Source organism: Moschus berezovskii, chromosome 24 (genome assembly GCF_049115385.1).
Source record: "Moschus berezovskii isolate FMDL1 chromosome 24, NW_MosBer_1.0, whole genome shotgun sequence".
NCBI lineage: Eukaryota > Metazoa > Chordata > Mammalia > Artiodactyla > Moschidae > Moschus > Moschus berezovskii.
The window spans coordinates 46,805,917-46,821,969 of NC_142483.1; the positions used below are offsets into that span (position 1 = coordinate 46,805,917).

General features: G+C 52.6%; 1 protein-coding gene across 5 annotated transcripts in view; it reads right to left on the minus strand.

The window, feature by feature from the left end:
• Nucleotides 1-6,349, minus strand: part of VIPR1 (vasoactive intestinal peptide receptor 1) — a 35,920-nt gene extending 29,571 nt beyond the window's left edge. For 2 of the 5 annotated variants that reach the window (XM_088832006.1, XM_088832007.1), the window contains exon 1: nucleotides 6,186-6,349. In XM_088832006.1, coding sequence (XP_088688132.1) covers nucleotides 6,186-6,263 — 78 coding nt within the window. In that variant the 5' untranslated portion in view covers nucleotides 6,264-6,349. The remainder of the gene's footprint in view (nucleotides 1-6,185) is intronic. The other 3 variants (XM_055414542.2, XM_055414541.2, XM_088832005.1) reach the window with 2 other exon arrangements.
• Between the last annotated feature and the right edge of the window lie 9,704 nt (nucleotides 6,350-16,053).

Here is a 16,053-nt window from a genome sequence, read left to right on the forward strand (position 1 = left end):
TGGGCAAGTCACCTCAGTTCATCTGTAGAGGTGGCAACAATGACAGCGCCACCTACATCAAGGTTGTGCTGAGAGTTACATGTTAAGGACACAGGGGGATTGACAAGGGCTACCAGTTGTTGAAAGTGAAAGAGGAGAGTGAAAAGGTTGGCTTGAAGCTCAACATTCAGAAAACAAAGATCATGGCATCTGGTCCCATCACTTCATGGGAAATAGATGGAAAAACAGTGGAAACAGTGTCAGACTTTATTTTTTTGGGCTCCAAAATCACTGCAGATGGTGACTGCAGCCAGGAAATTAAAAGACGCTTACTCCTTGGAAGGAAAGTTATGACCAACCTTGATAGTATATTAAAAAGCAGAGACATTACTTTGCCAACCGTCTAGTCAAGGCAATGGTTTTTCCCGTGGTCATGTATGGATGTGAGAGTTGGACTGTGAAGAAAGCTGATCGCTGAAGAATCGATGCTTTTGAACTGTGGTGTTGGAGAAGACTCTTGAGAGTCCCTTATACTGCAAGGAGATCCAACCAGTCCATTGTAAAGGAGATCAATCCTGGATGTTCATTGGAGGGACTGATGCTAAAGCTGAAACTGCAATACTTCGGCCACCTCATGCAACGAGTTGACTCACTGGAAAAGACTCTGATGCTGGGAAAGGTTGGGGGCGGGAGGAGAAGGGGACGACGGAGAATGAGATGACTGGATGGCATCACCGACTCTGTGGACATGAGTTTGAGTGAACTCCGGGAGTTGGTGATGGACAGGGAGGCCTGGCGTGCTGTGATTCATGGGGTCGCGGAGAGTCGGACACGACTGAGCGACTGAACTGAACTGAACTGAACTGAACCAGTTGTTGCCAAAGACCCATCCCAGCCCCACATGCCCAGACACCAGCCTACTTCCAGCATGATAGCCCTGCAGCATCCCACGCAGCCTGAATGTCCTTCCCACTGACAAGTGGCAGCTGTGTCCACCAGAGGAGAGGTCTCAAGCCTGGTTCTCCTTTGCCCCCTATTGCTGTCTGATTTCTCTTACCCTCCCTGTATTTTCATGTTCTTTGGCCAATAGTCCAAAGCCTCCTGTCTCTGCAAATCCTGGGAAGCCTGGACATTCCTGATGGTCCAGTGCTCAAGACTCTTGTGCTTCCAACGCAAGGGGCAAAGGTTTGACCCCTAGTCTGGAAACTAAGATCCCACATGCCACATTTTTGGTGGCACAGCCAAAAAATAAATAAAAATCCTGGGGAAGGTTGAACTCTAGGGAGTTGGAGAAATGAAGTGAGAACTTGTGCTGGGGGTTGAGGGTAAGAAAAAGAGGGAGACACAGGGACACAAGCTTGGGTCTGGGGCAAGAAAGAACTTTCCGCAGTTCAAGGTGATACCAGGATAAGGGCTATCATTATTAGAAGGATGCAAGCAAAGGAGTTCAGCTTGGTGTTAAGCCTGGACCCATTAAAAGACCCTTCTTGTGAGGTTTACTGAGGGCCATGAAGCCTTTCAGGGTTTTTGCAGAGGATCACCACGAAGAGGGCCTTTACTACCTTTGTTACCATGAGGTCACTTTGCTAAGCAGGGGCAGCAGGGACTGAGGTTTCAATCCTCTGGCTTTTGAAAGTCATCCTGGGCACCACTGCAGAAAGAACCTTCAGTTTCAAACATGGTGTCTGTGGGTGATGTTGGTGTCTGATCAACCTCAGAAAGCAGGGCACCGGCACCGGAGCCGTGAGTCCTTGACATGTCAGCTGGTGACCTCTTCCTCTCCCCTCACCCCTCTTACCCTCCCCTGGGCAGGAAGGACTTGTTTTCAAGATGGCCGGAGGCACTTCCTGGGAGACACAGACCTTCACATCATGAACCACATGAGAGGGGGTGCAGATAAGACTGAGCCCTGTCTGGTGAAGTCTAGCCTCCTGCCCACCCACCTGCTCAAGGCCCCCTGCTCTTTCCCTCACCCACATGCCAGCTCACTGTACAGTCCCATCATGGCACAGGCAGGAAAGTTCCTTGCAGTCAATGCAACACCCCTCCTCCCCCTGATAATATCATCACACATCTTGTGACGCTTGATTAAATGCTACTGGGGGACATCGGCTATTGAATATCGGCTATTAAGGAATCCCTGTTAATTTTGTTAGGAGTGATGATGGTATACAGGAAAATATCCTTGATTTTAGAGATGGATCTTAAAATAATTTGTTCTATGATATCGATAATGTATTTTCAAATACTTCAGCCAAATGGTGCAAATATTAATGGTTAATAACTTTCAAATCTAGAAATTTGGAGTGGACAAACATTGGAAATTCCTATACTGCTGTTTTGGTGACATCACTCCTGGAAATGGGCATTTCCATGTTCATTATACTACTTACTCTACGTTTTTTTATATGCTTGAAAATGTTCACAGTAAAAGTTTAAAAAAACCCATAATGTGGCAGAGAGATTAGATTGTATTTCTTTTTCTTCTGAAATACATCTAAGGCATGTGAGAGAGTTTGCACACACTGCACATTTTCCTTGGTACAGTGAGAACAGCTTTGTGTCGGGGAGGTCAGACAGGAAAGGGCGGAGCCTAGGAGGTTGAGAAGATGCAGCGGGAGGAAGGGATGAGGCTTTGTCTAATTCCCAGACCCCATTCCTGCGTCCACAGCCAGAGGGGCACAATGAGGAGTCCCTGTAAGTGGCAGGCTCCTCAGGCTGGATTGCCATGAGGCTGTCACCATGCGGAAGGGCCCATCATCCAGTCCTCCCTAAGAGGACTTGTCACCTGCCCAGGCCTGGAACCTCATGCTCCATATTGTCTGGCCACCCATGAGGACATACCACCCCCTCTGCCCAGGACTCCTGCCTTCCCTGGAAACCCTGGGCACACAAGGGGGACAAGAGAGAGCTGAAGAAGGGTCCATAAGGATCCCAGGCTGGGGATCCAGAGGAAGGAACATCCTGTCACACAGTTCACACAGCACTTTCATATCCTTCAACTACCACAGAAGTCCTGACTGGAAGGCCAAGCCCTCTTCATAGTCAGTTGTGAGGCTGGGGTGAGATGGGGTGGGGTGGGGAAGACTTGGTTCCAGCCAAAGAGGAGCTGGCCTTTCTTCCCATTTCTCCTGCCTGTTGGGTCAAGGGTTCTCACCCTCTTTTTTGTGATGAGGAAACAAAGGCCCTTCCACAGAGAGGAAACATGTTCTTCAGGTCAACTGGCCATGGCCATGGAGTGTGCTGAGGACACAGCTCAGGCTACTCATCATGGAAGCTCTAGAAATGTCAGGAAAGATGGATGGCAGGGCAGCCTGGGAAGGTGGAAACCTCAGAAGGGAGCTCGATCTTCCACCACAGCCCCGCCCACCCCCCACCCCTGGGAGCCTTGGGCAGGCCTAACTGACATGGTCACTTGACTTAAGGAGGAGACTTGACCCGTCTATAGCCGTGTTTCCTAAAAACCACAGGTGGCCGGCAAGGGGCCGGGACTGCTGGGTAGCCAGGAAGCCCCTGGAGCAGCTGGAAGCAGATGGCTGGGGCAGGATGTCTATGGCAAGGTGAAGCTTTCAGGAGATGGCCTGTAAGCCTCAGAGAGAAGTCAGAGGAACCAGGCCTCCCTGAATCCCTGGGCCAACCCAGCCTCTGGGCGGCAGGGTAGAGGGGAGTTGAGGGCTTCTTCCTCCCTCTGGGGACAGGTTCATTGGTCCTGCCAACAGAGGCTATCTCATAGTCTCAGGTGGAAGACTGGATCATTTGGCCAAACTCTTTAGGGACTGCCCTGCCTCCTCCAGAGAGCCTTCCCTGACTGCTCCTCTGAGCGACCATTGCCCCAGTTCTGGAAGGTTGCACCCCACATCTGGCTGGGCTGGTGTGGGCTGGGTCACTGGCTCTGCTCTCTGCTGCCAGCTGGAGAATCTTCCCAGGGCAGGGCATGGGTCTGCCCCTTCTCTATGACACCTCCTGTTTCCGCCCTTGGGCTGGGCAGTGAGTGGCCTGAGCAGTTCTGCTACCAATGAGGAGCTCCTGTGCCTACTCTCCAGGGGGTAGGGGCAGTGGAAAGCTTGAAGGGTGGCCTTGGGGAGGACTTCCTCTTCTGAGACACTGGAGGTTTTCTTTCCTTTTTTTGCTTCCCTGTTCAGAAATTTCCTCTTCCCAGGCTGAGGTCAGGGCTCCATAAACGAGTGATATGGCCTTGGGTCTTCAAACTGAACTTTGCAGCTGCCATTTTATGACTCTGATAACGCACTACACCGCTTCCCTGAGTCTGGCTGAAGCAGGATTGCCTGGTGTCTATTTGGTGCGGGAGCAAGTGGTGGCTTGTGTGGAGAAGGGAGAAGAGAGGGGAATAGGGGCCCCTCATTCCATCCTGCCCTCACCGACTCCTGGGTGAGTCCCTTCTCCTCCCTCTGTGGGCCCAGCCCTGTACTGGACTGTAGGGGACATGGGAGGGGGAGAGACCTTAGGCCTTGATCCCATGGGATGGTCAAAAGGGCCCAGGCTAGGGTTGAAGAGTGAGGTCAGAGTGGGAAGGGCACAGTGGGTTGGAACAATCAGGGAAGGCTATTGGGAGGAGGAGCTGGAGTTGGGAACTAACCAAATAAGATGTAGAAAGACAGGGGAGGGTAGGCATGGCAAGAGCCAGGCTTGAACTGTCTGAGCAGGTAGGGGGCAGATGTTGCTGGAGAGGGGACCCCACTGAAACCAGTCTGCCCCTAGGCTGAGAAGCCTCCAGCAATGGGAGAAGGTGGTGCCAGTGGTGGTCCCAGATCCCTGGCTCATCCACGGAAAAGTTGAGTGGTCAGAGCTCAGGGGTGGGTGAGCCAGAGGGTTGCTGGTGAGGCCTGGAAGCTCTGTGACCCTGAGAGGCTGTAGGTGTTGCCAGAGAATGCCTTCAGGGCCAGAACTTGGTGGGGCTTTGAGAGCTCAGGAGGTGGGTCTCACCATAGCTATCCGTGAGAGAAGAATTATGCCAGTTGTCATAAGGTCTGCTCCCAGGACAAGCAATGAGCACCCCAGCCCAAGTGTGCAGCACATTAGCGAGATGGAAACAGAGATTCCTGCCCTGGTGGAGGTGATGGTCAGGGAGATACTTGTGGGACAGAAGAGACTATAGATGACTCATATACTCCATCTACCCACCAGCCAATCTGGAGTTGGTGCCAGACCTGGAACCACAGGTTTTAGGCTCTGCCTAAACAGCAACCACAGATTCCTCAAGTTCCAAGGGAGAGATAGAAATCAGCTTCAGTCCAGGTCTGATGGGTGGGGGACAGGTGTGGCTCAGATATCTTTGGGCCTCACTTTGCCCATTGTAAAATGGGCTTGGGTAGTCTTCAGGTCTTCCCTGATCTTACAGAAAGATGACCCATGCATCTCCTGCCTCAGCCAGAATCTGCCCTGCAGCCCAGGTGAGTGCCCCCCCTCCACCAGGTACACACATGGGCACACCCACACATGGGGCACATGGGTACCAGGGGCACACACACACATACCCATGTGGAGATGAAGCAGAAGTGCAAGGAAGAGGGTGGCCACTGCTTCTTGGTTGTTTGCTCCTTTCCCATGCACATGTCTGGCCTTCTCCAATAAACACCACCCCACATCCTCATTGCCCACCACCTTGCACCTTGGGCTCCGTATCTCTCAACTCTGCTCAGTGCGAGGGCACAGGAAGGGTCTGCCTGCCAGTCACCTGATCCCCAAAGCCCCTTCCGGGGGGGGGGGCGGGGCTCAGTGCTTGGTCTGCTGCTGAATGTCACTCCTTCAAGTAACTTAATGCCCCACAGACACCTCCCGGCGGGCACAGCACACAACAACGACCCTCACAGCCTCCCCCTAAACTACTGCCCACCAGACCTTCCATTTCAGTGGCCCTCAGTCCCCGACCCTGCATTCACTGACTTCGCCAACCCACAGCCGTTACACGCAAGGCAAGTTTGGAGCCAGCTCTTTCCCGCCGCCCCTCTACGAGTGTCCCAGATTCTGACGCAGAACGGGCTCCAGGCTGCGCGGGAAGGGACTAGGCGCGAGGGAGACCCTATCCCGCCCTCGGGTCTAGATCCGGTCTCAGGCGCAGTGAAGACGAGACCACATGCTCCGCGCCCCTTATACCCTCCACACAGACGTGAGCACACGGCCGGGCTCCCGTCCCCCCTGTTGCACCCCCAGCTACCGGGACTTCGGGCTGCCCGGCGGACACTCACTGCGGGGCCGAGGACGCAGACGAGGGCGCCGGTCAGCACGCAGAGCCAGCGGGCGGGCGGTGGGCTTGTCGGGTGCATGGTCCGCCCCGAGCCGGCGGCGGGCGGCCCCGCGCCGGTAACTGGCAGGCGGGCGGCGCACCACGCGGCCGACGGCGGGGAGCCTGACAGAGTGGGGCTGCCTAGGTGGCCCAGGCGCTATGAGGCGCCGCTCGGGGCGGGGGCGGGGGCGGGGGCGGGCCCTGGGGGCTCGTCTGACGGGCGGCGGGTCCAGCCAATGGCTCGGCAGAGGCGGGGCGGCCGCACAGGTGTGGGGCGGGGCTGGGGGGCGCCCTCGCTAGTAGGGAGTCTGCGCGCTCCCCCTGCCAGTCTCACACTTCAGTCCTCAATCGCGAGGTGTGGGTAGACCTTCGTCCCCTGGGACCGCATCCCCGGGAATCCCGAGAGCCCAACTGCCCCATTCTTCTGTGCTTGGCTCACGACGTTTCCAAGAGCCTGACTGCGATCTCCCACTCCAGCACGCCCCTTGAGCCCCACCCCAGGGCGCCCTGCTCTTTCACCTTCAGAGCCACCTGCTCTAGGAGGCCTCCCAGTCTCCCCATGTTTCACTTCTGCACGTCGGAGGGTAGGTGCAGGCGGGCCGGACCACAAAACAAAACGTGACTTCTGATCCCCCAGGCTGAAGGCCGAGACTTGCTTAATGTCCTGGGCTGCAAGTGCCCCAGATAAGTGGGGCTCACTGATCCATTTTCAATCGCCCCAACTCATCCCTCTCGCGGGAGAGGCCACAAGAACGGAAGTTAGGGCGCGAGTGAGGCCAGATTCTTTGATCCCTGGTGCCTTCCTCGAGCCCTGGCGACCTAGCAGGGCGTGCTCGATACCGGCTGTGCTCTCGGATCACTCATGACCAGTTGAGGGTCGTGCTTCAGGAAGGATGGCACGTTCGCGCCCTCGTACGTCTCGGCCGGAGCATCTCCGAAAGAAGGCAGAACCTAAGTTCTAGCGCCATCGCGCGGAGAGGGAAGGTCTGTTCCCCAGCGCGCGAGTCCAGAACCCGCGCATCCGACCTGAAACAACCGGAGTCCTCCTCCCGCCTTCCGTATGTTACAGCTTGGGAAACCAAGGTACAGAGAAACGCCCGGACCTGGGGCGCCTGCCTCCGATGCCTCGCTTCCAAGGTTCTGCGGCTGACATCAGACCATCCAGTCTCCGCCGTGCATCCTCAGGGCTTGGTTTATTCGTCCTTAGAATGAGGCGCAGGTTCATTGACGCAGCGCCCTGAAAGGTCTTCATGTGGACCAAATGCAGGTGGCTACCTTGCCCTCTTTCCAAGGGTTCTAGAAGGTGCGATCGAGGCTGGAGGTGGCGGTGGTGGCATTGGGGTAGGGGTGGCTGGTGAGTGACTGTGATAGGGAGTTGGGGGAGGGCGGTGTTCTCTGGAGAGGCGGAGAGGGCTGCGCATCCCTGGGCGCCTGCGGGTTTTGCGGCTGCTTGAAGGAGGTGCTATTTCAGGCGCTGGGTGACCCGCAGGTGCGACGGATTTCCCTGCGGACCCACTGGGGGTTTCCTCCCTACAGCGCGGGGAACTCTGGCCACTGATGGAGCAGGATGGAGTTATAGAGAGACAAGGGAAAGCCAGGAAAGGATGAGCGTCCAGCTCCTTCTCGATTACGGCTTATTTGGATGCTGCTGCTGCTGCTGCCAAGTCACTCCAGTCGTGTCCGACTCTGTGAGACCCCATAGACGGAAGCCCACCAGGCTCCCCGATACTAGCGTTTGCTTTCTCTCTCCCGCCCTCCCTTTCCTTCTTCCCTTCCACGTCTACTCATCTTCTACTCTCCCTCCTCCCTCTCTCTCTACACGTCTTCCCTCCCATCCTCCCTTCCTCTCACATTCATTAATAGTTTGCTATGTGCCAGACTCTGTGCTGAGCAGCAAGGCACAGAGATGGATAAGTCAGCAGCATCTCTTGCCTGGGAAGGACCTGGGGAGCTATTGTATTCCCCCTAGATTTCCACCTCCTTCCAGTGGAAATATAATCAGTTATATTTAATATAACTATTAAATATAAACTATTATAAATATATAAACTAATATAAAATATTAAACTATGGAAATATAATCAGTTAGCCTGGATAGAAGCATTTCCCCAGACTAGAGAACTGTGGAGATGCCTTTGCCCTGGCCATTCTGGGGCTTGGACTCAATTCCTCTGGGGAGGAAGTGTTTGAAGAATGAGCCACCAACCATCTCCTCAGCCATTCTCACTTCTGGAGACCAGATTAGGCTCAGGAATCAGAGGTCCTTGCCTCCCCCTGTGCCCAGCCAGTACCCCCACTCAGGCCTCAGTTCTCTAGCAGGGCAGTGGAATTTTGTCCTCATTCTGGAGCGTCACCTCTGCTGGCACAGTGCCCCAGGAGTCCTAGATGGGAATGGCAAATCCATGAGCTTTGGATCTCATAAACCCTTTCCCATTCTACCCACACACACACCCCACCTGATCACCTGCAGAATAATGCTGATGAAGTCCCACAATTAAGGCATGTCCTTTGGCCTGCTGAAGTTCTGATTTCTCTGAGGACAGATAGCTTGGGTACCTGAAAGTGCATTTGGGGGGGTTGAGGATTGGGGAATACAAGGGAGTCAGCCAGACCCCACTTGGGGCTTCCCTGGTGGCTCAGTGGTAAAGAATCCACCCGCAATGCAGGAGACACCTGCAGGAGACGTGGATTTGATTCCTGGGTTGGGAAGATCCTCAAGAGAAGGAAATGGCAAACCATTCCAGGATTCTTGCCTGGAAAATCCCATGGACAGAGGAGCCTGGTGGGCTACAGTCCATGGGGTGGCAGAAGAGTCAAACGTGACTTAGCAACTAAACAACAACAACAACAAAACAAAGACCCCCACTTAGCCAAGTGACTCTTGGTGAGGCCCAGAATGGGGGCAGAAGGGGGAGAGGGGAAAATGGAAGTGAGAGTGAAGTCACTCCGTCGTGTCCGACTCTGCGATCCTGTGGACTGTAGCCTACCACGCTCCTCCGTCCATGGGATTTTCCAGGCAAGAGTACTAGAGTGGGTTGCCATTTCCTTCTCCAGAGGATCTTCCCAACCCAGGGATCGAACCCAGGTCTCCGACATTGTAGGCAGATGCTTTACCATCAGAGCCATCAGGGAAGTCCTGGGAAAATGGAGGAGGGGTGGAAATCTGACGGCTCCCAGCTGGGGGTGGCTGCTCTCCTCTCTCCTGGAGGGTGTCCACATGACACCCCCTCCTTAGCCGGAGGGCTATGTGGGCAGGCTGGAGGCACTAAGAGTGACTGACAGGGCCCCTGGATGCCCTTGCAGTCCTCAGACTCCCAGGAAGGAAGTGGGTGACTAAGCAATAATAGTTTCCGTGTAGGTTCTTTACAATGAAAATTACTTCTTTGTTCTTTCAGAATTGTTCTCCTGGGAGATCCACCCTTCCTTACCTAGCAAAAGGCACAAAACAACTTCAGAAGTGAAAGAAGGCGCAGGAAAAGGAAAGCAGCAAAAACAAACAAAAACCTGAAAAATTCAACCACGAGTCAGTCGGACCTTGTTTTGATCAGTTGTTCCTTCCCGCATGTTCAGTTCTGTGTCCTGAGTCAATGAGAGGTCTCCCAAGGGCCTACTCCTGGGGAGCCCCTGGGATCTGATGAAGCCATCCTTTCACCTGCCTACTGGTCTGGGGAAGCTTCTTGGGTTGGGGAGGGATATCAGAAACCGGAGGTGTGTGGGGGTGAGGAGCAGGGAGACAGATTACTTGAGGGTGTGGGAAGCAGAGGCTTGAATCTCCACTCCCCACCCCCCACCCTGTCTGAAGCCCGAGTGCCTCTGGAGTTGGCCTTTGCCAGGTTTGGGAAGGGGGCTGCAGCCACCTCCTGCCCTTTGCTCCCTCATGTCCTCTTGAATGGGTTTCTCCAGGACTATTCTGTTCTGAGGTTTCTCCTCCTGGATCCCTGGAACCAGTCTCCAGTCTCTGGCCCAAGCCCCACCTCCCTTCTGGATGCAGGAATCCAAGGGGTGCAGGGGTGTAGGGGGAAAGAGAGAGAGAGAGTCACTTGCCTTTCCCCGTGATGACAGGCGAGGCAGGAAAGAATCTGCAGTTACTCATTTGGAGCCTGCCTGGCTTCCTGGCTGCCTGCCGCATCCTAGCAGCGGGTGCCACTCTTGCCTCCCCCAGTCTTCTCCCACCTTCTGGAGTCGTGCATGCACTACTTGAAGGCTCCCTGCTCAGGCACTCACAGTACAGTCTGGCCTTCACGGTAGGAACCAGGAACTGGCCTGGGGAGTCACTGCTCAGGATGCCCCTTGCAGAGCCGTCCACATTGTTGAAAAAAGCAAGGTTTTCCCTTTCTGAGTTTCTGAGTTGAAGACACCTCCATTGAGAGGGACTGCCCACCACTTCCCCAGCAGATGCTTATTAACTCCAAGCTGTGGTTTGGTGGAAGGCAAGAGAGGCCTGTTTCTTAAAGAAGCAATAGTCCCTTTATCTTGTCTGTAACAGCTTGCAGGGAATAACTTTCCTTCATCCCTCTTGTATCACCTCCTCCACTGACCTGGCCCTGTGATAAGTGCTGGGGATGTCACAGTGACTTAAGACACTGGCAACCCCTCTAGGGCAACCTAGCATTGCTTAAGTGGGTGACTGGAGGGACATTCTCATGATGCTGCAGCTGCACTAGGAAAATAAACAAAGTTCATAGAGTACAGATGATGGAGACAGAATTGGTCTGACTTGCGAGATCAGGAAATGAAAAAGACAGGGACAGCTTCTGAAATGGACTACATCATCCCTTGATCCTGGAGGCTGGGGTTTAAAGCTCAGGAATGGGTGGGGGCCAAGAGGAGGTGATGTTGCCAACTGTAGGTGCATGAGTTCAGGCCCTCCAGTGATCAGATGCTGGATGGACTTAGGATTATTGGATGTTAGGATATGACAAAGGAGGGGATCCCTGTGAATGACAAAGGAGGAGAAGGCAGGAACCAGCAGGGAGAACCACAAATTGAGATGCAGCTCTGACAGAGCCTCTGCCAGCCTGACCATGACTGCAGAGCCAAGGTGGCACATAGATGCCTTAGTAACCCTACTGTGCGCAGTCAGTGTCTGGGGGCCATCTGGGAAGAGCAGGCCTTTACCTCAAATGCTGTGGTGGATCCTGAAGGCGCTACTCCTAGAGGCTGTCAGCTCACTGAATTCAGCTCTCAGCTGAAATGGCAAGTTCTTTCCTGACAGGAGATCCAAGTGATGCATGTCTGTAGCTACCACAGAGGGGAGACTGAGTCATAGAAAATGAAGCCAGGGGAGAGCTCCTGCTTCAGGAGACAGAGGAAGTGGAGACCATGGTCCTACCCTTGGGGAATGCCTATTCTGGGCACAGACAGGGACGACTCCAGAAGGAAAGCCTCTGTGACCCCACCCCGACCATGATCACTTTAAATCATCATTGATCTATCATTTTATCTGTAAATATCTCAGTAAAAGTGAAAGTTAAATTGTGTCCAACTCTTTGCAACTCCATAGAATACTCCAGGGCAGTGTACTGGAGTGGGTAGCCTTTCCCTTTTCCAGGGTATTTTCCCAACCCAGGGATCAAACCCAGGTCTCCTGCATTGTGGGCAGATTCTTTACCAGCTGAGCCATAAGGCAAGCCCAAGAATACTGGAGTAGGTAGCCTATCCCTTCTCCAGGGGATCTTCCTGACCTAGGAATCAAGCCAGGGTCTCCTGCATTGCAGGTGGATTCTTTACCAACTCAGCTATCAGGGAAGCCCAAATATCTCAGTAGGTAGCTCTAAAGAAAAAAAAAGATCTACAATAGCATTATCACACAATACAATTTTTTTGCTAACCACCCCAACCTACCCAAATTCCTAAACAGCATTAAGTAGTCATTATTTAATTTTCCTTCTTTGCCTCATAAATGCCTTTATCTTCTACCAGTTCTTTGTTTAAATAAGGCTCACTCATTATAATTCAAGACAGTCTCCCTCCATCTCTCTGCCTCCCTTCCTTGCAAGATCTCCTTGGAAGAAACTGGGATGGGGTCCTGTCTACTGGCTTTCCCCAGTCAGAGTTCTGGTGACTGCATTCTGTGGTGTTATTTAACTATTTCTCTAAGATGGATTACTTTAAAACACATCTTAAAAACATAAGTGAGGTGATTTGCTCGTGAGTTCAAATTGCCCACAGATCCTGAGTGAGATCCCTCTTTACCTTTCCTTTACCTCTCCTCTGCTTCTCCCACTCTTTTCTCCAGCCTCATTGCCCTCCCTGCTAGTTCAAAAACTCATTTTTAGTCCACTCTTTTTTTTTCTTTTTTTAAAATTGAAGTGTAGTTGATTTACAATGTTGTGTTAGTTTCTGCTGTAAAGCAAAGTGCTATATGTACATATATTCTTTTTCATATTCCTTTCTATTATAGATTATACAAGATGGGGAAACAGTAGAAACAGTGACAGACTTTATTTTTCTGGGCTCAAAAATCACTGCAGACGGTGACTGCAGCCATGAAATTAAAAGACGCTTACTCCTTGGAAGGAAAGTTATGACCAACCTAGATAGCATATTAAAAAGCAGAGATATTACTTTGCCAACAAACGTCCGTCTCGTCAAAGCTATGAATTTTCCCAGTAGTCATGTATGGATGCGAGAGCTGGACCATAAAGAAAGCTGAGCGCTGAAGAATTGACACTTTTGAACTGTGATGTTGGAGAAGACTCTTGAGAGTCCCTTGGACTGCAAGGAGGTCCAACCAGTCAGTCCATCCTAAAGGAGATCAGTCCTGGGTGTTCATTGGAGGGACTGATACTGAAGCTGAAACTCCTTTGGCCACAGGATGCGAAGAACTGACTCATTTGAAAAGACCCTGATGCTGGGAGGGATTGAAGGCAAGAGGAGAAGGGGATGACAGAGGATGAGATGGTTGGATGGCATCACCGACTCAATGGTCATGAGTTTGAGTAAACTCCAGGAGTTGGTGATGGACAGGGAGGCGTGCTGCAATCCACGGGGTCACAGAGTCCGACATGACTGAGCAACTGAACTGAACTGAACTGACACAAGATGTAGTTCCTGGCCTATATAGTAGGTCCTTGCTGGTTATCTATTTTACATATAGCAGGTGTTTATGTTAACCCCAAACTCTTATTTCGTCCTCCTCTCCTTCTCTTAGTAACTGTAAGTTGGTTTTCGGTTTCCTGACTTCACTTTCACTTTTCACTTTCACACACTGGAGAAGGAAATGGCAACCCACTCCAGTGTTCTTGCCTGGAGAATCCCAAGGATGGGGGAGCCTGGTGGGCTGCCGTCTATGGGGTCACACAGAGTCGGACACGACTGAAGTGACTTAGCAGCAGCAGCAGCAGCAGCCTACTCTTGCTCTTAGGTGTTAGGTCCCTCTGCTTGGAATGATCTAGCCCAGGTATCACCATGGCTCCTGATCTTTCTCTTTAAGGCTGACTCCCCTACTTCATACTGTAAACTGCTTCCCCCACCCCTGACACCCAGGTTGGGGCCCCTCACCTTCTCTAGACATTTTTCCCCACTGTGCTTTTCACCTCCTAAGGCACAATGTCCTTTAGTTACTTGTAAATTCACTTTATTACACTTATTGTCTTTTTCTCTCTGCTAGCAGAGAAGTTCCATGAGGGCAAGGATTTTCAGGTGTTTTGTTCCCAAACGTATGTCAAGTCCTTGGAATGGTGCCTGGCAAGCAGCCCTCTATTCATGTTTATTGAATGAACAAATAAGTGAATGATTCTTCCTAAAATCCATAGCTGATGCCGCCTTCCCTCTGTCCCAGGATTCTAACCCTGCTCTCTCTCAGGCTCTGAGGGAACCCCCTCCCTGCCCCTCCTTAGTCTGGCTTCAGCTGTTCTTCCCTGCCCCAACTCTTCCATGTAGAGCACCAAGATCTTTCATGCCTCCGTGGCATTGCCTAGGCTGTTCCTTCTGCCAGGAATGCCTTTCTCCACACATCTCTTAGGGGAGATTTTGTCATGCTTTAGGGCCTTAGTCCATGTCAGTCACCCCTCTGGGAAGACTTCTGGGGCCTCTCCTGGGATGACAGGCCCAGAGTGGTGATGACTGGATAAGCAAGAGAGATGGAGGTCCTCCAGCAAGCCTATTCTGCTTAAACCTGTCTTAGACTCTAGTCCAAATCTGACTCTTGATTCACAGGTTGCTCCCTAACCATGATCTAAGGCCTATACCCTGAGTTACATATGGTCCTAGACTTATTTCTGATTCTAGCCTGACTGCTAACCCTTATCATGGGTCTCAAACATGACTAACCTTTGATCCTGATCATGGGCCCCAATCCAGGGTGACCCATGACCCCAGAATGATACCTAACTTCTTAATATGGGCATCAGCCTAGTGTGACTTCTGACACCAATCCACATTGCCTGTCACCGGGAGTGATAATGTGTGACTGGCTCCTGGAGGCAGTCCCTGAGTCTCCTGAGTCCACAGTCCCTAGAGAGGGGCCACAGTCCCTAGAGACAGGCCACGACCTCAAGGCTGGGAGTCTCCAAGGAACCTGGGGGAAGTTCTCACGTCTGCCCATCAGCTACCCAAACCTCCCTCTGGCCCCCAATCCAGTGGATTTTGCACCAGTCTGAGGGGAGACACAGCTCTTCCTCAGAAAGTCCTATTCTGAGGAGAAGCAAAGCTGTGTCCTTGAGGAGACACAGGAGGGGAAACACAGTGCTCTCTCGGGGACCCGGAATCTGAGGGGAGACAGAGCCCTGCCTCAGGGAGGGTGAATCTAAGGGTTCAAACAGCCTTGTCTTCAGGGAGCCCTAGTCTGAGGGGAGACACATTCTTACCTCAGGGAGCCCCATTATGAGGAAACACAGCCCTGCTCTCTAAGAACCACAGTCTGAGGGGGAGATACAGTCCTTGCCCAGGGAGCCTCACACTGAGGAGAAACACAATCCTGATATCAGGGAGCCCAAATCTGAGGGCAGACACATCCCTGCCCTCACGGAGTCCCACTGTGAGAAAACACAGCCCTGATTGCAAGAAGCCCAAGTCTGATGGGAGATACCTCCCTACTTCAGGGAGCCCTACTATAAGAAAACACAGCCCTGCTCTTGAAGAACCATAGTGACGGGGAGATACAGCCCTGGGCAAAGGGAGGCCCCTCTGAGGAGAAACACAGCACCAACTTTAGGGAGCCCCAGTCTGCAGAGAGACACTCTGAGGAAACAGACTTGCCCTTGAGGACCCACAGTGAAGGGGAGACACAGAGCTCCCACAAGGACCTGAAATCTGAGGTGAGACACAGCCCTGTCCTCAAAGAGCTCCAGTCAGAGGGAACACAGAGTCCTGACAGGGAAGCCCAGTCTGAGGGGGAAAGCAGCCTTGTGTTCAGGAAGGCCCAATCTGAGGGGAGACACTGCTCTATATTAGGAAGCCACACTATGAGGAAACACAGCCCTGCTCTTGAAGAACCATAGTGACAGGGAGATACAGCCCTGGGCAAAGGGAGGCCCCTCTGAGGAGAAACACAGCACCAACTTTAGGGAGCCCCAGTCTGCAGAGAGACACTCTGAGGAAACAGACTTGCCCTTGAGGACCCACAGTGAAGGGGAGACACAGAGCTCCCACAAGGACCTGAAATCTGAGGTGAGACACAGCCCTGTCCTCAAAGAGCTCCAGTCAGAGGGAACACAGAGTCCTGACAGGGAAGCCCAGTCTGAGGGGGAAAGCAGCCTTGTGTTCAGGAAGGCCCAATCTGAGGGGAGACACTGCTCTATATTAGGAAGCCACACTATGAGGAAACACAGCCCTGCTCTCGAAGAACTATAGTCTGAGGTAGAGATACAGCCCTAGTCAGGGAGCCC